This window comes from Dunckerocampus dactyliophorus, chromosome 4, assembly GCF_027744805.1.
Source record: "Dunckerocampus dactyliophorus isolate RoL2022-P2 chromosome 4, RoL_Ddac_1.1, whole genome shotgun sequence".
NCBI classification, from domain to species: domain Eukaryota; kingdom Metazoa; phylum Chordata; class Actinopteri; order Syngnathiformes; family Syngnathidae; genus Dunckerocampus; species Dunckerocampus dactyliophorus.
Genome location: NC_072822.1, coordinates 31,510,564 through 31,535,529, shown reverse-complemented (window position 1 = coordinate 31,535,529; position 24,966 = coordinate 31,510,564). Strand labels below are relative to the sequence as shown.

At 45.3% G+C, this 24,966-nt stretch overlaps 2 protein-coding genes across 9 annotated transcripts in view; both read left to right on the top strand.

The window, feature by feature from the left end:
• LOC129179199 (oocyte zinc finger protein XlCOF6-like) overlaps positions 1-24,966 on the top strand; it is a 40,939-nt gene that overhangs the window by 9,949 nt on the left and 6,024 nt on the right. The window lies entirely within an intron of this gene.
• LOC129179219 (zinc finger protein OZF-like) lies at positions 1,799-24,167 on the top strand. 8 transcript variants are annotated; one of them, XM_054772174.1, is made up of 6 exons: positions 1,799-2,079; positions 3,831-4,028; positions 6,071-6,535; positions 16,947-18,666; positions 21,068-21,325; positions 22,600-24,167. In XM_054772174.1, exons 1-4 carry the CDS (start codon positions 1,980-1,982, stop codon positions 17,042-17,044), a joined length of 861 nt encoding a protein of 286 aa, XP_054628149.1. In that variant the 5' UTR covers positions 1,799-1,979; the 3' UTR covers positions 17,045-18,666; positions 21,068-21,325; positions 22,600-24,167. The 8 variants fall into 8 exon arrangements, with proteins under 8 accessions (XP_054628149.1, XP_054628148.1, XP_054628145.1 ...); XM_054772173.1 differs by having other exon boundaries at positions 6,071-6,589; XM_054772170.1 differs by lacking the exons at positions 21,068-21,325; positions 22,600-24,167 and having other exon boundaries at positions 6,071-9,434; positions 16,947-17,031.

Below are 24,966 nucleotides of genomic sequence, written 5' to 3'. Positions count from 1 at the left end.
ACCCCAAATCATGACGGACTGTGGATATTTCACACTGGACCTCAGGCAGCTTGGGTTCTGTTCCTCCCCCGTCTTCCTCCAAACCCTTGGACCTTGATTCCCAAATGAAAGGCACACTTTACTTTCATCGGAAAAGAGGACCTTGGACCACTGGCCAACAGTCCAGTCCTTCTTCTCCTTGGCCCAGTGGAGACGCTTCCTACGTTGGCTCAGGTTCAGAAGTGGCTTGACCCGAGGAACCCGACAGTTGTAGCCCATCTCCCGGATGCGTCTGAATGTGGTGGTTTTTGAAGCTGTGACTCCCGCCTCATTCCACTCTTTCTGGATCTCTGCCAGATTCTTGAATCTTCCCTGTTTGATAATCCGCTGAAGCCCACGGTCATCTCTTTTGCTGTGCATCTTCTCCTGCCACATTTTGCCCTTCCTCTAGACTTTCCATTGATATGCTTGGACACAGCACTCTGTGAACAACCAGCCTCCTTAGCTATGAACTTTTGTGGCTTACCCATCCTATGGAGGGTGTCAATGATGGTCTTCTGACCAGTTGTCATGTCTGCAGTCTTCCCCATATTGAACCAAACTGAAGCAATTTAATGACACCTGGGGAAGCCTGTGCAGGTGATTTGAGTTTAGTAGATGATTAGTGTGTGACACTCAGTTTAAAACATTCATGCCCTGCAAAATTTGGGCTGATTTCTTCACAGTACTCTAATTTTTTGAATTCCTGTTTTTGTGGGTTTACGTAATGAGCTGGAAGCCCAAATTATGTAAAAATAAACAAATAAATACTTGAAATCGTTTAAATTGTGGGCCCTGAATCTATAATCTATGAAAGTTTAACTTTTTGAATGGAATTATGGAAATTAAACAACTTTTCCATGATATTCTAATTTTTTGGAAAGGGTCTGTATAGACAATCATTCACACTCACATTCATACCTATGGACAATTTAGAGTCTCCAATTAACCTAACATGCATGTTTTTGGATGTGGGAGGAAGCCGGAGTACCCGGAGAAAATCCCCACACACACGGGGAGAACATGCAAACTCCACTCAGAAATGCCCAACGGAGAATCGAATCCTGGTTACTTTGAAATCATTCCTGGATAACATTCCGGGTAACAGAGTGATTTGAGTCCATCCATCCATCCATTTTCTATACCGCTTCTTCCTCATTAGGGTCGCGGGGGCATGCTGGAGCCTATCCCAGCTGACTTCGGGCGAGTGATTTGAGTCCTTTCAGCCAAAATGTAATCTATTACACAATCGTGTTTTCTTCAGTTGAGGATCCAGCAACAAAGGTTTTTACCTTTCAAGTGTTTTAAAACATAATCCATTTTTGCCCTCTCTTTGGCATGAACGTCTGATCAAGGGGAACCCGATAAGCCAAATCAGCAAATATATCTGAAACATTTTGCTGTTTGTTGAACTCTAACATTGGATATTTATTGACTTTTACATGCTAGTGTAACGGAGGCTATGCAAGTGTACGTTAATAAAAATAATAATAATAATAATAATAAAATAACTTAAAAAGAGCTGGCTGAACGCGCGGTCGACAGTACGGGCTTTTGGCCGTGCGGTCAGCGCTCTCGTGTCTCACTACGAACTCGAGTACGGGAGCGGGCAGTGTGAACGTGCGGGTTCCACCAGCAATGGGAAGGGTGACCATATTTTAACCTCTTGTAGTTGAGTTGTACTGTATACAGAACATTCTGGTGAACCTTAAATTGGCATTTTTAGACACTTTGTAATACATTTGCATTTTTCCGTTCCATGCTCCAGTCCAATAGGCGGCGGTAATGCACCGAGTAGCTGCTGAAAAACCAAAGAAGAAGAGCGGACAGACGACCCGAAGCAGATGGCGGTGACGACAAAGTAGTCTTATTGAAAAACAGTCAAACGCTTGAAATTGTCGATTTAAAAAAAGAGACAATTTGACAAGAAAAGAGAAATTTCTGGGCTGTTTGAAAGAAGGATGGCGTCGGGCGAGGAGGAAGTTTCTCGAATAAGAGAGAAGAACGAGCGACAGCAACAACCGGAGCTTTGCACGACTTCCACTGTGCTACACGCTCAAGGTATGTTTACATGTTGTATTTCACAATTCAACACACTTTATGTGCGTAATATAAACAATGAGATAACATTAACGAGTTTTGACCTTTTTTTTTTCGCGCCCAAGACAGCAGCTGTGTCTCGCACCCACGCGCATTTAGGCGGAAGGAAAAGTACTTCTCAAGTCTTTATCTCAATCATTTAGTTCCTTTCTCTTGGAGATAATAAAGTATTGTAGCACTTCCTGTTTCCCAGCGTGCTTTGCGGCACTGTTTTGGTGCAAACGCTCTTTACATGTTTGAGCTACATAGTTGTTGGTTATTGTCCTGCACAAATAGCGGTAGTGTCTTGTCTGTTCTAGTCTATCTGCTGCGTTGCTGCGTGATGGTTTTAGTAGTGCACCATGACTGAGACTGTTGTGGTGACTGATGACCTACCGCGATTTCCGTCGTCTGTGCTCTTATACATGCTGGAATAAAAGTACGATATGTGACTCATGAGAGCCACTCTGTGTGTGTATGTCTTCCTGCTCGTGGCGTCCTGTCTGTCTCTCCAACCTTTAAAGCAGGCAGACAAGCAGGTCGAGTGTGTGCGCGATGCAAATATGGTGCCGAAGCTTCAGCTCTCTCACACAGGCAACCATATTGGGAACCCCATCAGTGACCACACATGTCACCTTATTAGTGACAGCTTGGATCCAATTTGGACACGAATGTCCTGAATCCAACATCATCTTCAATACTGGAGGGCAGACGAGGGCTTCATCCAGCTCTTGTTTTCTGCTGGCTGGTTAAAAGAGAATGAATGAAGTTCATGTTAGGCATCTTTATTTACACGATAAACAACAGTCAATATGGAAAAATGCTGATAGCCTGGAATGATTTACCTTGGCTGGGTGAAGCTCCAGTTCTTCTCATGCAAGGCACAGTAGTGCCTCAGCATGGATGAGGTGTTGTGATTGGACCCCAACTGCTTTGAACGCAAACATTTCACCTTTGAAAAAATATAAAACAGATAGAAAATACTGCTGTCCGTAAACAAACCTCGTGTGTCAGGAATAATGTTACATTTAGCTTCCCTTTTTAGGAGTTATCAAATCCAGGTGTTCCCACACAGGGGAACTCCTCCTCTTCCTCACTGGCTTCATCCTCTTGCCTAGTCTCTCCTGACTCTCCTAAATCTTCAAACTATCTCTCTCCAAACTATCTCCGAAGTAGATAAATGCTATCCAAACTCTATGACCTCTAAATGACTGCAACTCCTCATCGAAAAGCCACATTTTGAACGGAGCCTGAGGGGTTTGTGTTGCCTTCAAACCTCGCACCGAAATCTGAACCACTGCCCGAAGTAGTCACGTGGTACAGCCGGGCAGCGAAGCTTCAGACGTCATCATTTTCAGCTCCTCCCCTAAATGAAGCGGGCCTAGATACGCGCTTTGCGGAAACGCCCCCTCCATTACTCGACACCCGCTTCGAAGCCTCGGCACATCTCGTAACATCGCTAATCGGTATTTTGACCTGGGAATTGGTTTTCGAGCATATTTCAGTATTGATCCGCACATCGCGATCGGTAGCCGCTAGCCTACAGCTAGTTGGTTTACCTTTTTGCTACTTTCAGGTGTTCATGTGGACAGCACTCCGATTTGTAGTACACACATTTCGGATCGTAAACGTCAGACAACAGGATGTGCGATATACAGTCACCCCCCCCCCCCATTAATCTCTCAATTTTTTCAATCTCTTGACAGCTCGACTAAAAGTACTTTGTCCCGCAGACGTCCAGCAGCTAATCGGTCATCAAGAAGAACGTCCTCTACAGGGGGGGAGCGCCGCTTTGAAGCTGGAAGACCCCCAGGAAGAGGAGGAGCTCTGGATCACTCATGAGGGTCTTCAAAGGCGGGAGGAGGCTGATCGCAGCAAGTTGCCGCTGACCGGTGTCTCTGTGAAGACCGAAGAGCGTGAAGACAAAGCACGTGAGTCCTCACAGCTTCATCACAGTCCACGTGAGCGGACGAGCGATAACCTGTACCTCTACTACAATGTTTTTATACCGCTGACTTTTTGATTAGTTTGTTTCTTTAAAAAACATCTTTAATGTTTCCACTTGATGCTACTAAAATGACATTCTTTTTTTGTGGAATATGATGAGTTTATTCTCGTAAAACTAGTTTTTTTCCCGTTAGAACTTGTTCTCTTTAATATTTATACTTTTTTTCTTTAAAATTACAGCATTTTTTTTCTATTTTTGCTGTTGTTTTGACTCAACTATTGTGATTTCAGTATTTTTTTTAGGATTTATTTCTACGTTCTCCCTGTAAATGTGCTTTTTGGGCCGTGTATTTTTGCCTAAATTCCGTTTATTCAATTTTTACCTTTTCCTATTTTAGCGCCACAGAGTGTGGCAGTCAATAAAATGTGAGTTAATGAAATATTGACCGATGCAATACATCTATATTGGCACGTCATTGTCTGCACACATGGCTCCAAAATCCCCAACAAACTGTAAAGTCCGTGCTCGTGGTTAAGGAAGACGTCATCACTGGTGTGATTCCAATGGCTTTATTCATGTAAGATGTTTGCTTATTTTCTTGACACAATGAGACGGCATGTGGTGGACAGCACTCTTATTTTGAAGGCTGGAAGTCATTTATGCGTGTTGAGAATGTTTGTTGATGGCTAAGACGAGCTGGGTGCATGAATAAATGTGCCTCTCGTCCATATTTCGCTCGGAACTTGCACAACGTCAGCAGGTATCGTAAAATACTCACTTATGTGAAGAAGTGGTAAAACACAACACAGTGTGCACACACTCGTACACACACACACACACGCACACACACACACTTTTGGTAGACGGGTAACCCCCCCCGCGATTTGTATGAAGTTGGTAAGTTTGTTGTGAGCTCTGTTGTTGCTCTGCTTGCTAAATAAAGAACGCCTTGCACCTCATAGGCTTCTGTGTTAGCTACATTGGCCCTATTGGCACTAGAAGCTCCATATCGGCTTTCAGTCTTTGAGATATTTTGGCCGATATCACATGTTTATACCAATATCAAGCCGATAATTATCAGCGGCCGATATTGTCGGACAGCCCTGTCGGTGACCCGTATATGGGGTTGGGCATCGTTGGAATTTGAATGATTCTTCTTCTGATTCCTCATTTCAGTCCGGGTTCTGAAAGAGCCCCGATTCCCATGCTTCCAAGAGGCGGGGTCATAAAAGTTTGCACGGTTTAAGTGGGGGCGCTAAGCAGAGTTCTTTCTGGATGAAATGACCGAACTTCTCCGTGAAGGAGCGGTTTCCAGCCAGTGTATAAATATCAGAGTATCAAACAGTTTGTAGAAGGTGTCTATGAAAAATACACTGGCTAGCCTTAGCAGGATGTATGAGTTGAGCTATCGTATTAGCACCAAGTATACTTTGTTTGCTGCCACCCTTATGCAGTTAAACAGGATGTGGTGCGCTCTTATTTTGAAGCCTTTTGTGTGGGTTGAGAAGGTCTCTTGACTTCCTAAATGAGACGTGCTGCGTGCACACGAATAAACTTGCATCCCATGGCCGTGGTGCCCGTCCTTGACTTGCACCTCTCCTCCACGACATCTTCCTGAAACTCTCGCTTACATCGGCACGAGACAGACGTGATTTATTGTTTGACTTCCGGGATTCTGACCCAGGCGCTCTGTTACTTCTGTTTCATCATGTTGGTCGTGCTCGCTCCTTTGCATGATATCATTGTGTTGCGGATGGTGCTCGTTTTTACGAAGTGCCACCCAAACCTTTGAGACACTTTTTCTTTTCGGCTTTTCTTCTTCGATGGTGTTTGCGGTTACGATGTCAGGAAGATCTGAATGTTAGTCCCATCGATGCCCAACGCTACCCATATACAGTTAGACATTAACCAAGAGCTTGCAAAGGTCGGGAGCTTTTTCCCGTGTTTGTTGCCAGTTGACTTGAGCTAGTTAGCTTAGCTAACTTGAATACAAACCAGTGATCATCATTCCTCCTTGTCCTGCAGACGTCCAGCAGCTGGTTGGTCATCAAAAAAAACATCCCCGTCAGCCGCAGGGGGGGATCTCCACATTGAAGCAGGAGGATCCCCAGCCTGCCCATGTTAAAGAGGAAGAGGAGGAACTCTGGGCCTCTCAGGAGGAAGAGTGTCTTGTAGGGAATGAGGAGGCTGATCTCAGCAAGTTCCCACTGACTGGTGTCTCTGTGAAGACTGAAGAGCATGAAGACAAACCACCTCTGTCCTCACAGCTTCATTACAGTTCAAATGACGAGAACGGAGGGGCGGAGCCTCCAAGCGGCAGATCACCACAACGCATGACAACAGAAGCTGAGGGAGACCACTGTGGAGCATCACAAGCAGACAAGCTCTTAGCGCCGCTGTCAGATAGTGATGACGCAACGTCATGCTCTCCTGAGGATGAAGACGGGGACGACACCCGAGAAGCTTTGAGCAGCGATCCAGACTGTGAAGGTGACATGAGGACTCACGCTGACAAACGCTCCAGACGCTCTGGAAAGAAAAGCGGTAAAAAACGTTTCACCTGCTCAGTTTGTGCTAAAAGCTTTTTCTATAAGAGCTATTTAGCTCGACACGTGCAGACGCACGCCAGAGAAAAACCTTTCACTTGCTCAGTTTGTGGTCAAGGATTCGCTCACAAGTCCTCTTTGGTATCACACATGAGAACACACACCGGAGAAAAACCTTTGAGTTGCTCAGTTTGTGGCCAAGGATTCTCTGTGAAGTCACGTATGCTATCACACATGAGAACGCACACAGGAGAAAGACCTTTCAGGTGCCCCGTTTGTGGCGACACATTTTCTTGTGGGTCGTCTTTAAATAGACATAGGAGAACGCACACAGGAGAAAAACCTTTTAGCTGCTCGATTTGTGGGCAAGGATTTTCTCAGAAGTCAAATTTGCCATCACACATGAAAACGCACACAGGAGAAAAACCTTTTAGTTGCTCAAGCTGTGGCAAAAGCTTTGCAAAAAAGGTAAATATGGTATCACACATGAGAACACACACAGGAGAAAAACCTTTCAGTTGCTCAGTTTGTGATATGGAATTCTCTCACAAGATAACCATGCTGGCACACATGAGAACGCACACTGGAGAAAAACCATTTCATTGCCCAGAATGTGATAAAAAATTCACCCGCAAGGCAAACATGAGGTCACACATAAGAAAACACTCAGGAGAAACCCATTTTAGTTGTTCTGACTGTGGCAAAATCTTTGCTGAGAAACGAAATCTGGTATCACATATGAGGACACACACAGAAGACACACATTTCAGCTGCTCGATCTGTGGCGATGCTTTTGCTCTAAGTTCCTCTTTGTGGAGACACATGAGCACACACAACACAAATACGGTATCACATGTCTAAACACACACGGGAGAAGAAACCTTCTCGCTGCTCAGTCTGTGGTTCTACATTTGTCCCCCTTTGTATGGACAAATCATGGTGAGCAGTCCAGGATGTTGTCTTACTTGGGCAGATATACACCATTGTACCTTATCCAGGATGCAATTACAACAGAATAGGACAGGCTTTGTTGTCATTACTCCGACAAAACGTGAAGGACACAATGTTGCAAGTGAACCAAGGGATTGTGTATGCAAACGGACTTGATGGACTTGATGACGTAATTGTCTGTGATGAGTCAAATGTCCGTGAAACATTTGCAGTAAGTCATGAATCATCATGAAAAGCATGTTCACAACTTGCATGTTCCTTTGCAGTTGCACAGAGGGAGTGAGGGAGGAGCTTGTCTGCGCACGCGTGTAATGTGTGCATGTGCATGTGTGTGTGTGCCGTGCAACTGAGGCGGAGAAATGGAACTTTGCTTTATGCAGAACTGATGTCTACGACCTACAGTATATAATAGCATGCTCTCACACAAATCACTTTACGCAGGAGAAGTAGACGGCTTTTCTTGTCAAACGTAGAAGTTGTAGAGGGTAGTTTATGCTCTGCGCAGCTCTCTGTCTTGTATCTTGTATCCCAGCTCTCTGGCAACACTGCAAACTTCCCCAACTCTTATTCATCTTCATCCTTCCTTGAAATGAGCCGAGCGTAAAAGTGACCACCTCGATGCCGGCTTTTTTGACCAGATCTTTACAACGTTTCCGGCTTTTGGCCGACCACGGTGAGCCGTGCCATTACCGCACTCTCCCGTGACACAAAGTCTTGGCGTTTCCTCCAAAAATTCATCCTCACAGCAACCAACCTGACCTAACTAACCATCCATCCATTTTCTATGCCGCTTATGCTGGAGCCTATGCCAGCTGACTTCCGGCGAGAGGCAGGGTACACCTTGGACTGGTGGCCAGCCAATGGCAGCGCACATATAGACAAACAACCATTCACACTCACATTAGACCTTTTAACCTATCATACTTGTTTTTTGGAATGTGGGAGGAAACCGGAGTACCGGAGCACGGGGAGAACATGCAAACTCCACACAGAAAATGCCCAGCGGAGATTCAAACCCTGATCTTCCCGATCTCCTGACTGTGTGGCCTGTGTGCTAACCACTCAGCTGTGCTAACCACTCAGCCACCTTGCGGAAAATGTTTAGAAGATGGACCACTGCTAAGCTAAGATGGTGACGTCCAGTCCAAGAGAAGGTGGAAGAGAACCAGCGCCACCAACTCCCAGCAAATCATCAACGGAGAAAAAAACCCAGACTGCAGATAACGGTGAGCGAACCAAAGTTTCCAACAACGTCTTTTTTTCTTAAACCCTGAAAAGGGAGTTGATGAGAAGTTAGCCGACCATGCCGAGCAAGTCCAACAAAGACCCGCCAAGATCGTTAGCTTGGCGAAGTCAGCGGAGTTCAAGTCGAAAGAGATGAAAACATGAAGAAACGGAGAGATTCAGAGGAGTCAGAGCTCTGCAGTGTGCAAAGAGAACATTTGGCTTCCATAGATAGACAGAAAGATAGATACTGTAAGTACTTTATTCATCTCCAAGAGAAATTCACATTTCCAAAAATGTCATAGCAAACTCAATCACTTAAAAAGAAAACAAGGCAAGATAGGAGAGATACTGTAAGAGCATAGAATACGAATAACTTCATGCGCAACAGATGCATAATAAGGTACTAAGTCCAGAGAAATGATCTGCTGAGTCTACTAGTGGCCAGGATGGTGATAGTAATCTGCCACGGAAACTGCTCTTCTGTAGGGAGATGATGCTGGTTGTCCGGGATGGAACGGAGCCTCCTCAGTTTCCTTTGTTCTGCCACAGATGTCGGGCTGTCCAGCTCCGTGCAGATGACACAGCCTGCCTTCCTCACCGGTTTGTCCGGGCGTGTGGCGTCCTTTCCACAGAAGGAGTTGGAGACGAGGAAAAGACTGTTGCTGGTAATTGAACAAGCAAGAAAGGCTGGGAAACTGCCCTACATTAACGTGCAGAGGGTTGGAGGTAATTAAGAGCAACAATCTTTTTGCTGGGAAAAATTGGTTTCGGAAGTTCTCCAGGGTGACAGATAAAAGAACACGAAAGTCACCAAAGCAAATTTTAACCATTTTCATTTTTGTTTTGTAACACATTTCCAGAAGAGAGTGTAAGTCACAGAGCTGATGGATATGCTCGCTGATCTATTAAAAGTCAATTCCTCATAATTATGAATGAATTCAAACTCTAAATGATTAGAAGCTTAAATTCATGAGGAAACTAAATGGCAATATAGAAAGAAAGAAAGAAGATCTGGTTAAGATCCAGAAAATGTGCGGCTGCATTGCAATGAATGGGGTTGAAAAATGAAAGTGATTACAATTTAATCTTGATGCGTGATTATGTATAATTTAGGGGTGCAAAAATAGGACAACACGCTCGTGCCACCCACGCAGAGGACGAAGAAGGAAGCGGATGGATTGGCACGGGGGGATTGAAGAGGCGAGAGAAAGCGGCAAGGCAGCGGATGAGAAGGAAAACAAAATGAAGAAAACAGGAAATGTGGCTTGTAACGCAACACTTACGTACCACAACAGCTCATCTCATACGTCTGCATCATCTCCTCCTGAATGGAGCGGAAGATCCGAGACAGGGTAACGTTAACGGAGCGCAGATCAGTGAGATGAAGGTTAGCGTACCTTACTAACATGACCATAGCCGCGTGGAAAGCCCGCCTTCTCTTAATTATGACTACTGTCCAATGTTTGGCAGATTATTACCATGGTAACGTGATTACTTTTGGTGTGCTAACTTACAGCGCTGTGACTGGTGGTTCTGTTTTATTGATCTTATATTATCTGAAGCAGAGGAAAAGCAACAAGTTCAGTGTTCAATACTGAGTTCAGTGCCTCAGTGTCATTTTATTTTGGTTTCCCAATCACGGCGCTGCCTCGGTTAACATCCGCCCCCGGTTAGCGCACTTTTTGGTGAACATCCAAAATTATTGCTAAAATTTTGCCTTGGCTTCGCCGTTCGGCCGCTTGTTTAGCATCCAAAATACCATCCAGTATGTTTACGTCGCCATCGTGGCGACGTAAACATTTTAGGCCATCACGGCGCATGGAGGGTGACACTCGCTGTTTCTGCCTCATTTGACATCCATAACACTCATTTCTGCTTCTGACTGCAAAACATAAGCATTCAGACTCAACGTAGCATGTCTGCGGCAGGTGGAGTCAAACATAGTGTTGCATCCGAAGTGTCGGGCGTCTGGAAGACTCCCAAACTTAACCCTAACATGAGCAACAACAGCAACTTCCACGATGTCACTGCCGCCAGCGGCTTGTTTTTTTTTTTTTTTCATTTTCAATATTAAATGGCAAGGTACATGTTGACTAGTTCTAGAACGTTGATATTTAGTTTTTACATTTTTGCAAATTGTGCTTGCAGCAGAATAACGTGTTTTATTTTGTTGATTGATGTGGTTTTTTCTTAACAAAACCAGGTAAAAGTGATCTTAAATGCCAAATTGTCCATTCATTTGTCACCAGTTTAGCATCATGTTCTGCATGTAAAATTATAATTGTATTATAAAATGTCTTTTGTGTTGACATTTTTGGGTTAATTGGACATTTTTAATTCAATGGATTTCCATTATTTTCTGTGGGAAAATTTGCTCTGGTTTGAGTCCGTTTTGGTTTGAGTTGAGTCGGACCTTCTGGAACGGGTTTCGTCATGAACGCATGAATTATGTCATGAATTTAAGTGAAAATACCTTGAGGTGAAGGCTCTTCTCAGCAAATATTAGGCAAGATTGAAAAATACACTGCTTAGATCAATTAATTGCAGATTACATCATCATAGGAGTGGCTGTGTACGTGGACAAACATCTGAACTACAAAGTGGTAAAGAATAACATCTTAGAATGTATAACGACAGAGCTCTGTAAAGAAGATCTCATTCATTTACAGGGTTTCCCCGAGGACTTTCTGAAGCTGTGGAGGTGCGCTGCGTTGGACTGCCGCCACTTATTCACTTCCATATGACTTATTCACATATTAACTTATGTCTCTAACGTTTTTCGTCAACCAGCCCAACATGAACCGAGAACATTGCAAAACTGTTCATTTAATGGCAAAGTTGCTTTTTGTTAGCCGACATCCATCCATCTTCTACCGCTTATCCGAGATCGGGTCGCGGGAGCAACAGCCTAAGCAGGGAGGCCCAGATTTTCCTCTCCCTGGCCACGTCATCCAGCTCCTCCCGGCGGATCCGAGGCGTTCCCAGGACAGTTGGGAAACATAGTCTATCCAACGTGTCCTGGGTCTTCCCCGAGGCCTTCTATCGGTCGGACTTGCCCCGAACACCTTCCCAGGGAGGCGTCCGGGAGGCATCCTGACCAGATGCCCAAGCCACCTCATCTGACTCCTCTCAATGCGGAGGAGTAGCGGTTCTACTCCGAGTCTCTCCCGGATGACAGTGCTTCTCACCGTATCTCTAAGGGAGAGCCCAGCAACCCTACAGAGAAAACTCATTTCGGCCGCTTGTACCCGCGATCTTGTCGTTTTGGTCATTACCCAAAGCTCATGACCATAGGTGAGGGTAGGAACGTAGACCGACCGGTAAATTGAGAGCTTTGCCTTTTGGCTTAGCTCTCTCTTCACCACAACAGACCGATGTCGAGTCCGCATCACTGCAGATGCTGCACCAATTCGCTTACTGATCTCGCGTTCCATCCTTCCCTCACTCGTGACTAAGACCCCAAGGTACCTAAACTCCTCCACTTGGGGCAGGATCTCATCCCCGACCTGGAGATGGCATTCCACCCTTTTCCGGACGAGAACCATGGACTCGGACTTTGAGGTGCTGATTCTCATCCCGGCCGCTTCACACTCTGCTGCGAACCGATCCAGTGAAAGTTGAAATTCACAGCTTGATGAAGCCAGCAGGACCACATCATCTGCAAAAAGCAGAGACTCAATCCTGTAGCCACCAAACCGGAACCCCTCAACGCCTTGGCTGCGCCTAGAAATTCTGTCCATAAAAATAATGAACAGAATTGGTGACAAAGGGAAGCCCTGGCGGAGTCCAACCCTCACTGGAAACGGGTCCGACTTACTGCCGGCAATGCGAACCAAACTCTGACACCGGTCATACAGGGAACGAACAGCCTGAATTAGCTGGTCCGATACCTCATACTCCCGGAGTAGTTCCCACAGAATTCCTCGAGGAACACGGTCGAATGCCTTCTCCAAGTCCTCAAAACACATGTACACTGGTTGGGCAAACTCCCATGCACCCTCAAGGACCCTGCTGAGAGTGTAGAGCTGGTCCACAGTTCCACGACCAGGACGAAAACCACACTGCTCCTCCTGAATCCAAGATTCAACTATCCAACGGCTCCTCCTCTGCAGAACCCCTGAATAGACCTTACCAGGGAGGCTGAGGAGTGTGATTCCACGATAGTTGGAACACACCCTCCATTCCCCCTTCTTAAAAAGGGGAACCCCCACCCCGGTCTGCCAATCCAGAGGTACTGCCCCCGATGTCCACGCGATGCTGCAGAGTCATGTCTACCAAGACATGCCTACAGCATCCATGGCCTTAAGGAACTCTGGGCGGATCTCATCCACCCCCGGGGCCCTGCCACCGAGGAGCTTTTTGACAACCTCAGCAACCTCAGCCCCAAGAGATAGGAGAGCCCACCGTGGAGTCCCCAGGCTCTGCTTCCTCATAGGAAGATGTGTGGGATTGAGGAGGTCTTTGAAGTATTCTTTCCATCGATCCACAACATCCCGAGTCGAGGTCAGCAGCACACCATCCCCAACATACACAGTGTTGACTGTGCACTGCTTCCCCCTCCTGAGACGCTGAATGGTGGTCCAGAATCTCTTCGAAGCTGTCCGGAAGTCGTTCTCCATGGCTTCTCCGAACTCCTCCCATGTCCGAGTTTTTGCCTCAGGGACTGCCAGAGCCGCAGACCGCTTGGCCTGCCGATACCTGTCAGCTGCTTCCGGAGTCCCATGAGCCAAAAAGGCCCGATAGGACTCCTTCTTCATCTTGACGGCATCCCTCACCACTGTGTCCACCAACGGGTTCTGGGATTACCGCCACGACAGGCACCTACCACCTTACGGCCACAGCTCCGATCAGCTGCCTCGACAATAGAGGCACGGAACATGGCCCATTCAGACTCAATGTCCGCCACCTCCCTTGGAACATGCTCGAAGCTCTCCCGGAGGTGGGAGTTGAAACTCCTTCTGACAGGGGACTCTGCCAGTTGTTGCCAGACCCTCACAATACGTTTGGGCCTGCCAGGTCTGACCGGCATCATCCCCCACCATCGGAGCCAACTTACCACCAGGTGGTGATCAGTTGACAGCTCCGCCCCTCTCTTTACCCGAGTGTCCAAAACATAAGGCCGCAAGTCCGATGATACGACCACAAAGTCAATCATGGAAGTGCGGCCTAGGGTCTCCTGGTGCCAAGTGCACATGTGGACACCCTGATGCTTGAGCACTGTGTTTGTTATCGACAATCTGTGACGAGCACAGAAGTCCAATAACAAAGCACCGCTCGGGTTCAGATCAGGGGGGCCGTTCCTCCCAATCACGCCTCTCCAGTTCTCACTGTTGCTGCCAACGTGAGCGTTGAAGTCCCCCAGCAGAACAAGGGAATCGCCTGAGGGAGCACACTCCAGTACTCCCTTTAGAGACTCCAAAAAGGGTGGGTATTCTGAACTGCTGTTTGGCGCATAAGCACAAACAACAGTCAGGACCTGTCCCCCCACTCGAAGATGGAGGGAAACTACCCTCTCGTTCACCGGGTTAAACTCCAACATGCAGGCTACAAGCCTGGGCACAACAAGAATTGCCATCCCTGCCCGTCGCCTCTCACTGCTGGCAACGCCAGAGTGGAACAAGGTCCAACCCCTCTCAAGAGGACTGGTTCCAGAGCCCTTGCTGTGCGTTGAGGTGAATCCAACTATATCTAGCCGGAACTTCTCAACCTCACGCACCAGCTGAGGCTCTTTCCCTACCAGAGAGGTGACATTCCATGTCCCTAGAGCTAGTTTCTGTAGCTGAGGATCGGACCGCCAAGGTCCCCGCCTTCGGCTGCCACCCAGCTCACTCTGCACCTGACCCCTTTGGCCCCTCCCATGAGTGGTGAGCTCATTGGAGGGACACATGTCGTCTCTCCGGGCTGTGCCCGGCCGGGCTCCATGGGCGTAGGCCCGGCCACCAGACGCTCGCCATCGTGCCCCTCCTCCAGGCCTGGCTCCAGAGGGGGGCCCCAGTGACCCGCGTCCGGGCAAGGGAAAACGTGGTCCAATGTTTTTTGTCATCATAGAGGTCTATTGAGCTACTCTTTGTCTGGTCCCTCACCTAGGACCTGTTTGTCGTGGGTGACCCTACCAGGGGCATAGAAACCCCTGACAACTTAGCTCCTAGGATCAGCGGGACACGCAAACTCCTCCACCACGATAAGGTGGTAGCTCAGGGAGGAGTTGTTAGCCGACATATTTAGTCCAATAGTACTGTGTGATTAGTACAAAAGGTCCATCTTTTCTTCTATATGACGCAAATCTAAATGTTGTTTCATACCTGTTGTAGAGTAAAACTAGCACATTAATTGTTCAATAATATAGTTTTTACTTCAAAGTAACACAATCAAAAAAATAACATCATTTCGATGTTTTAGTTGTAGAAATCTGTATAAACGGTATGAATTCAGAGTCAAGGGTTATGATTGCGGCGCACGCTTATCAAAATAAAGCGCAGTTATATGTGAAATCGTTTTCAAACCAATTGTGGTCAACATGTGCTTCAATAATAATCTACATCTGTGTTTCTATGGCATATACAGATTTGTTTTAAGAACCATTCCATTCATATCACCATTCGTGGTTGCCGATACGATTTTGGTTCAACGATACGATTCAGTAAGATTAATTGGGTTCAGTAACTTTTTAGCCAAAAAGTCAACCTGTGAAATAAATACCTGCAATAGAAAATGGGGATGAACAGAGGTTGGTATAGCTTTCAATGATGGATTGACTTTGAATACTGCAATCCAAACCTGCACTTTGCCCCAGAAGGTGAGGGACATTGTGGACAATGTGGTGTGGGATCTTCACTTTCTCACCTGTTCAGGCCGATGGCTTTTTTGTGCCAATCAGGGCAACCGTTTGTAAGAACGGTGCAGCAACTAGCAAGTCCCTTTTGTCGCTGAGGGTCGGGATGAGTCCTCCGTCTTGATGACGCGCTTAACAGAGACACTGAACAGGATACTATGGTGTGGTGGGTTTATGATAATACCTTTTGATAATGATGGGACCAAAGCGGGAGAGCAAACAGATACTTTGCGTGTGAAGTGATGGCAGATGGCGTGCAGCAGTGTAAGGAAACGTGGCCATGCAAAAGAAGAACACAAAAGAAACGCCAGTGTAAATGTGTGACAAACAAATAAGCGGTCAACAAAAATGCCTTTCCTCCCTCCTCCTTCCTCCCCGGCACAGGCAAGTGTGCACCATTTATTGCCTCTGCGTGCATAAGCGTATTTTTTTTATCTGCACACGCCGTGCTGGATGATGACATCACTAAGCGTCACTGCTATGTCTTGGCTTTGCATACTGTCGCCATAAATGTCACTTGAAAGGAGTTTCAAATAAATTGAATATGAATATGAATACTGAATGAACGGACCAAAAGAAGGAAAATCCAATCACGGGAACACTGCAACCCCCATGACCACCACATACCCGGAAGACCATGACGTCACAGATGGACTGAATTGCTTTATCGTTAAAAGCGCTTAAAAACACACCCTGCTTAAATCCAGTGCTTTATTTCCTAGTATCGATTGAATACCTTTTTAAACGATGTTAGAACGATATATGCCGTCCAGAATGGAAGCTTGCTAAACACACATCGATGTCGTCGGATCGTAGCAACATACAGTAAATCCATGCATCGATGTGGTAATGCGGAGCCCCGTCACAATCACATTGTTCATTAGTGTGTTCTGATCGGTGGCATTGTTGTTCGGCAACCGCTTTGAATTTAGTTAGCAAACCTCAGCTCGGCTTTTGTAGCGGTGACGGCACTTGTAAGTGGTTTATTTCAACGACTCTGTTCCTCACCACAGTGTCAGCAAGCTATCCTGTTCTTGGGATTATGGTGTGCAGTCAGGAAAGCCTCCAAATAGTTCAAAACTCCGGTAGGGAGAACAGAGCTGTTTCCTGGAACATCCTTTCCGGTTACCAAGACGTGACTCGACATTCTTTGTAGACAAATGATCAATAGATTTCTTTTGAGACAACATGAGTGATCCATATAAAGTTAGACATTCTCCAAGAGGTTGTACTTCTGCTCCCGTGTCTGTTGCTAGTTTACTTGAGCTAGTTAGCTTAGCTAACTTGAATACAAACGTGTTAAACCAATGATCATATTTCACAATCATTCATCCTTGTCCTGTAGATGTCCATCAGCTGATTGGTCATCAAGAAGAACGTCCCTGTCAGCCACAGGGGGGGATCTCCACTTTGAAGCAGGAGGATCCACAGCCCTCCACGTGAACGAGGAAGAGGAGGAGTCACAATCCCCCAACGTGAAAGAAGAAGAAGAGGAGGAACTCTGGATCTCAGGAGGGAGAGCGTCTTCTAAGGAAGGAGGAGGCTGATGTCACCAAGTTGCCACTGACTGGTGTCTCCGGGAAGACTGAAGACAACTCACCTGACGACAATAAACACTCTGAATGCTCAGAAAAGACCGGCAAAAAACGTTTTACCTGCTCAGTTTGTGCCAAAAGCTTTTTTTTTTTAAGCATAATTTGACGCAACACATGAGAACGCACACGGGAGAAAAGTTGCTCATACTGTGGTAGAAGCTTCACTATAGAAGATAACATGGTGCGTCAAATGACTAAACATTTAGGAGAAAGACCTTACAGTTGTGCAGTGTGTGGCTCTGCATTTTGGCTCTCAATTTTAAAAGTACATATGAGAATCCACACAAGGTGTACATAAGGTGTACAAAACTGTGGTGAGACCAGCGATGTTGTTCGGTCTAGAGACAGTGTCAATGAGGAAAAGACAGGAGACAGAGCTGGAGGTAGCAGAGGTAGCCCCCCCACCCCATTATTTATTTATTTTGTACACATTTACACTCGTAGTTTTTCTTTACAAAAACTATATCTTATACCTTCATCTTTGGCTTTCATATTCTTGTAGTGAAATAACATGATTGAGACTCTTGGTCTGCGACATAATTAATATAATATAGTGTGAAGAATGCAATATGTTTTATTTTGTAATTTACTTTTTTTTAAAACCGTATAATGAACCCTCCTCATGCCCCCACAATGCTCTGTTTGGTTTGCTTACGTGGTGGACAATTGATGACGTCTGAGCAGCATGTGGGCGCGAGGATCCGCCTGTAGAGAGCGCCCGTCTGCCACCCGCCAATAAACAACAGGGTGTCCTGGCAGAAACGGTGGGATTCCGGAAGGAAAGGGAGACACTTATACAACATCAGCTAAGGTGGAGGACTATCAAGGGAAATGTCAGAGAGAGGAGGAGGTGTATTCACGGCCTGGGGCACACTGTATTTAGTAGGTAACACGTGAGGTAGCAGAGAATGTGATGAGAAACAATATCGGTAGGGGCTGGAATTTAAAGGGACTCTTAGGAAAAGCAGACAACACGAAAGAATGGAAGCAGGTTCTAATGCGATAGTGTGTTAATACTTGAGGTTTTTCTTTTCTCCCCTCAGTAAGTCAGAGACCAACCGGAAGTACTAAGCTCTAAGGATACGCACTCCGGTGCACTGGGTGGCGGTATGCAGCTAAACGTTGGTTGCGACCCGCCATAAACAAAAGAAGAAAGAATTAACAGAAGAAGGAGGAGAAGGCCGTCTGTGGCTTTCCGATAGAAGTTTAAACTGCACGATACAACAGTTACATAGATTAACAGCAAATACAGCAACGAATACCTCAACGATTCGTCTTTTGTAAAAGACCGCCAAGCGGGGGTTGAGTGAGGAGCATCGGAGTGCTATCTGACGTGAAGACTGAAGACGTGATAGAAGATGGACCACTGCTAAGCTAACATGGCGACGTCCAGTCCAAGAGAAGGTGGAAGACCAGCGCCACCGACTCCCAGCAATTCATCAACGAAAAAAAACCCAACTGCAGATGGCGGTGAGCGAGCTGAAGTTTGCAACAACGTCTTTTTTCTTAAACCCTGAAAAGGGAGTTGATGAGAAGTTAGCCGACCATGCCGAGCAAGTCCAACAAAGACCCGCCAGGATCGTTAGCTTGGCGAAGGCAGCTGAGTTCAAGTCGAAAGAGTCCATTTTGTAATTTGTAGTTATTTTTGCATCGTTTTCTGCATGTAAAACCATGATTATTGTCGATAAAATGAGATCCAAACATGCAAAAACGGGAAGAGCAAAACAACGTATTGCGTAAAGAGAATAATGATTCGGGGGCTCTGCGGTGTGTAAAGAGAACGTTCGGCTTGCTGACATCTTTCTACTGAAGGATTTGGAGGCCAGCATCAGACTGCTGCTCGTTGCCAAGACGCAATACGTACCCGGAACGAAATCCGTGCCGCGCACGCGCGCGGACTACTTTTCTCCTTTTGCAAATTGTTACGACACAGCTTATGCGACGTCACGTGCTGTGGCTTTTATGTTTTTTAATATATGAACATAAATGGTCAAGAACCACACTTAATATATGTAATATGTTGGGAGGCTATTTTATGAGTGACTCTTATTAAAAGACTTGGTTAGCAAGCGGATGTTTCTGTCGTCGCATGACGTCCACCAAGACTGAGCTGCGTAATAACTTACGCAACACACGCAGCGCAGACGTCAACGTCATATCCGGTTATCTGTAATGCTTAAATAAATAGAATAAAACGCGTAAGATGCAGTGATATTTCAGTGGAAACATTAACCCGAATTTAAATTTTTGAATTGAATTTGAATTAAAAAAATATATATTTATAAGTTTTTTTGTTAGTAATATTAATTTTGTTTTTACTTTAATATATAATTTTATTATTGTAATTTTTGTAATTTGTACTTATTTAAATACATTTATATAAAGTTCATAAAAAATATAGCATACATATAAAAATACAATAATGTAAATATAATTTTACAATAGTATAAAAGTATAGTCATGAAAAATAAAGCTTAACAAAGTAAAGATATTTTTTTTATATTTTTTAAATATTATTAAAAGAAGTGTCCTTTTTACATGCATTATTTCAAGGCTTTCGTGGGCCACATAAAATGATATGGCGGGCCAAATCCGGCCCCCGGGCCTTGAGTTTGACACCTGGAGCTGGAGTTTTTTTTCCTAAATGTAGAACCACCATCCATCCAAACATATCTTCCCGGCTGATGCTGATGTGTGTGTTTTGTGTGTTTCAGTGGCAAACAAAAATGTAACATCATTTATGGAACAAAGAAAAGAGGCCTTATTAATTGTCCACTTGGATATGATTTAATAAAAAACATTTATATCTATTTTAATCACGTTTTTGGGAGTGGAGGTGGGAGGCGTACGTTGTTTGCTGCGGTGAAATAGATGGACGGATGGCGTAGATTACGCATGCCGAAAAATGGGCCGACCGGATGCGGACGCGTTCTGCACTTGCGTTGAATCGATTGCATCTACAAAGTGACGTTTACCCGATCGAACCAAGCTACGCTGGCGGTCTACCGGTAGCTCGCGATCGACGTAATGTTCGCCCCTGTTAGAAGGCATCCTTGCCAGCACACTTGGTGCAACGAAAATGCCGCCAGCATTGTTTTTTTTTTCCATTTTCTATATGAAACGGTAAGGTACGCGTTTATTGGTCGATGTTTAGTTTGATATATTTTTTGTTTTAGCAAATTGTGGTTGCAGCAGGATGGGTTTATACTGTGTTACTTTGTTAATTGAAGGTTTTTGTGGGTTTTTTCCACACACAACTGGATAAAAGTATTGTTCAATGTTCACTTGTCCATTTTTCATTTGTAGTTATTTTTGCATCGTTTTCTGCATGTAAAACCATGATTATTGTCGATAAAATGTCTTTTGTGTTAACATTTTTGGGTGCCTGGAATGGATTAATTGTATTTACTTTAGTTTCTACAAGAAAATTAGCTTTGGTTAGAGTCTGTTTTGGTTTGAGTTGGACCTTCTGGAACAGATGAATGACGTTAACCAAGGCACCGCTGTATTTTGAGACAAAAGAACACAGCAATATTTCCCCCCCCCCCCAATCCGGGGTTCGAAACTAAAGATTGCAGGCAGCACTTGGGACTTGTGTGAAATACAGCGGAGTGTAAATGTCTCGGACTTCCTCTGTTGAAGTTTTATTCAAAACAATAAATGACGTTATAAAGCCACTTTTACGATCAATCTGTTGAGCTGCCTCCGGAATAGAAATGAAAATACCTCAAGGTGAAGGCTTTTTTAGCAATTTTTAGGTGAGATTAAAACCCCCCCACTAATTAGATCAATTAATTACAGATCACACAATTAATCTCTGTTTTTTTCCAATCTCTTGGCAGCACGACTAAAAGTACTTTGTGTCTCGCAGACGTCCAGCAGCTAATCGGTCATCAAGAAGAACGTCCCCCCCAGCCACAGGGGGGGAGCTCCACGTTGAAGCTGGAAGATCCACAGCCCCCCCACATTAAAGAGGAAGAGGAGGAACTATGGACCACTCAAGAGGGTCGGTGTCTTCTCGCGCCGGAGGAGGCTGATCTCGCCAAGTTGCCACTGACTGGTGTCTCTGTGAAGACCGAAGACCATGAAGACAAACCACCTGAGTCCTCGGAGCTTCATCACAGTCCAAGTGAGACTAGCCAGATCACTGCTAATACAATGTTTGATAAATAGGTAAATAAATAAAAGAAATAAAATAGATATAAAGCTCTAAAGCGGCAGTCACCCACCTTTTGGAGCCCAAGGTCTGGACGGTGCACCTGTGGTTATGGTAACGGTTTCTTTGTTCTCCATCACGGATGATCCCAACTGGTCTTTTTTTGTAGCACATTTAGCGAGTGAAGTGTACTTTTCTCGTTATTTCCCCGTATCTCCACACAATAAGTTAGATGTGGCGACACCACAGAACAACAGAGTGATGTTTGGACCAGCACCAATGTAGCTTTATTCAGTGCTGAGGTATTCCTTAACACTTCACGTTGTACATTATAAATGTGAGGTTTCCTGCCCGTATTATCATCTACTATGAATCCCCGGAAATGAGCTTTCGTTCACCCCGTCAACGTCCACGCCGTCAATTTGTATTTGCGCAGAAATGTCCTTTCTGCTGTCGCCAAATAAGATTATTTAATTTTACTAGGCGACCTTGCAAGGTCTACCTCCAACCTGGCCTGCAAGGAGCCTGGCGTTAAAACAAATATGAAGTCCGCCCTGAACAGTGCCTTGACTGAATGTAAATGTTTAAGTAGGGAATTTACACCAGCGATTGACTGTTGAAGTCCCAGAGATGAACTGGTCGATCACGATGGATGGGTTGGCGACCTCTGCTAAAATGATTACAAGGAATGAAGAATAAATAGTAACTACAGGAGTAAATGTGACATAAGCATGATAGTATGTTGAATATAATAAGTTGCGTGTTAAACAGATGAACATGAAATAGGTGATAGGTACTGTAGGTAAATGCCTCATTTATTGAAGTAACCAGCTTCCGTTTGTGTTGTGTGTATTTTCCTAGTTGTGGAGATGATATGCTCTTTAATAGTTATCCAGATCCTTGATGTCTTTGACAACAGTTACTCTTGCTGCTGGTCCTCCATTTAACTTGAAGGTGCTTCAGGTGCCCTCAATTTTCCCCTGCTTCCTCAAGTCGTGTGCTTTGTTGGCAGTGTCAGAGTTGTTTTGTCAGATGCTCATTCAGGATGAAGCTGGTGTCTTTTGTTTCTAATGGTCTTCTTTGAGACAACATGAGTGATCCATACAAAGTTAGACATTCTGCAAGAGGTTACACTTCTGCTCCCGTGTCTGTTGCTAGTTGACTTGAGCTAGTTAGCTTAGCTAACTTGAATACAAACGTGTTAAACCAATGATCATTTTCCACAATCATTCGTCCTTGTCCCGCAGATGTCTATCAGCTGATTGGTTGTCAAGAAGAACGTCCCCATCAGCCACAGGGAGTGATCTCCACTTTGAAGCAGGAGGATCCACAGCCCCCCCATGTTAAAGAGGAAGAGGAGCCACAATCCCCCAACGTGAAAGAAGAAGAGGAGGAACTCTGGATCGCTCAGGAGGGAGAGCGTCTTCTAAGGAAGGAGGAGGCTGATCTCACCAAGTTGCCACTGACTGGTGTCTCTGGGAAGTGTGAAGACTCACAGCTTCATCACAGTCCAAGTGAGGAGAACAGAGGGGCGGAGCCTCCGAGCGGCAGCTCACAACAACACATGCTAACAGAAGCTGATGGAGACCACCGTGGAGGATCACGAGCAGTCCAGCTCTTAGCTCCGCTATCAGATAGTGACGACACTACGTCACACTCTCCTGAGGATGAAGACAGGGACGACACCCAACAAGGTTGGAGCAGCAAAACGGGCTGTGAAGGTGACACGAGGGCTAACAGACACTCTGCATGCTCTGAAAAGAAGACGGGTAGAAAACGTTTCACCTGCTCAGTTTGTGCTAAAAGCTTTTTAAAGTGTTACATGACGCAACACATGAGAACACACACAGGAGAAAGACCTTTCAGTTGCTCAGTTTGTGGCGATGCATTTTCGCAGCCATCGTCTTTAAAGACACACATGAGAACGCACACGGGAGAAAAACCTTTTAGTTGCTCATTCTGCGATAAAAGCTTCACTATAAAAGACAATATGGTACGTCATATGAGAACACACACAGGAGAAAGACCATACAGTTGCACACTTTGTGGCAATGCATTTTCTTGTGTCTATATTTTAAAATTGCATATGAGAACCCACACGGGAGAAAGACCTTTTAGTTGCTCATGTTGCGATAAAAGCTTCTCTCATAAGGCAACCTTGCGGGTACACATGAGAACACACTCAGTAGACGGACCTTTTAGTTGCTCATGTTGTGATAAAACTTTCTCTAAGCAGACATCAATGGCGAGACACATGAGGACACACTCACGAGGAACCTATTTCAGTTGCTCAGACTGCGGCCAAATGTTCACCAAAAAAGAAAAGCTGGTATCCCATATGAGGACACACGCAGAAGACAAACCCATGAGCTGCTCAGTGTGTGGCCACACGTTTGCTCTGACTTCCTCTTTGCACAGACACATGAGAACACACAGGATGTCCTCTGTGAATCATGGTGAGCAGTCCAGGGTGTTGTCGTCTATGGACTGATATGCACCATACTTTTGTAGGCACAGACCCGATTCCGCCGGTACTGCCGAGCACCTGCTCACGTAAAATGAAAAGGAACCGTGTTTTGCTCCCTACGTGCCAGTCTGAAAGTGGGGTAGAGTGTTGGCGTTGCTCCTCACAACATTCAGTTCGCAAGCAAAGAAGACGAAACCAGAGGGAGGGGGCAATGTTTACACCAACACTGAAGGCACTCAATACGTGACATGCCGCCTGGACGCATCCCGGTGTGTAGAAATCTTTCAAACAGCCATATTTTACCAGAAAAATGTCATTTTTGTCTTCACAAATGAATTAAAATGGACTGAAAAGCATAGGTGTGTATTTGGTTAGCATATCCAACAATAACACATCGGTAGAGTGCATACAAATATGGGAGAAACAACATCTTTAGGAATACTTTATGTCGTAGTGTAAGACTGGGATGTCCATGTAGGGCAATTTACACGTGATCAACATGTGATCCAGCCATTCAAAGTGAGTCACCACGTAGCAGAAGGTTTGTATCGTGTGAGTCATCTACTACAATACAGATTGTTTTCCCTGTGCCTCCGATGAGAACCAAAGCAGGTGTCATTCAAACACACACTGAAACATTACAGGCGACACGCAAGCTACATTATCCGTTAGACCAGGGGTCAGCAACCCGCAGCCCCGGAGCTGCACGTGGCTCTTTAGTGTCCTTGTTGCGGCCCTTCACCGACCGCTGCGGAAGTAGACTAAATGTGCATTTTTGAAAAGAATGTGAAATATCTGACTCACTGCAAGTCCGTGAATGCATCGAGACGTACCGACTGCTGATTGGATGAGCAAGTTAGGCTAGCGTACGCAGTGCGTCTCACCCGGGAGCATAAAGGTGAGTTGAGTCTGAAAGGACTGTGCAGTGAAATAAAACATGTGGAAAGAGTCGTTCATAAAAATATCAGAGCATCTATTTTCCAAGTCAAACAGAAAGAAGAAATGATTCAAAGAGTTGATGCGAGAACACGCCTGTTGCAGATCTCCCTCTTTTTACCTCAGTTAATGAAATAATAAGTGAGTGCCAGCCTGGTGGCAAATGATAAAAATCACTCATTCATCAATAACTGTGTGAATACACACCCAT

Coding starts and splice junctions, on each gene's coding strand:
- LOC129179219 (XM_054772170.1), top strand. CDS start 1,980: ATGGCGTCGGGCGAGGAGGAAGTTTCTCGAATAAGAGAGAAGAACGAG. Junction 2,080..3,830: donor CACTGTGCTACACGCTCAAG/GTATGTTTACAT, acceptor TTTGTCCCGCAG/ACGTCCAGCAGCTAATCGGT. Junction 4,029..6,070: donor AGAGCGTGAAGACAAAGCAC/GTGAGTCCTCAC, acceptor CTTGTCCTGCAG/ACGTCCAGCAGCTGGTTGGT.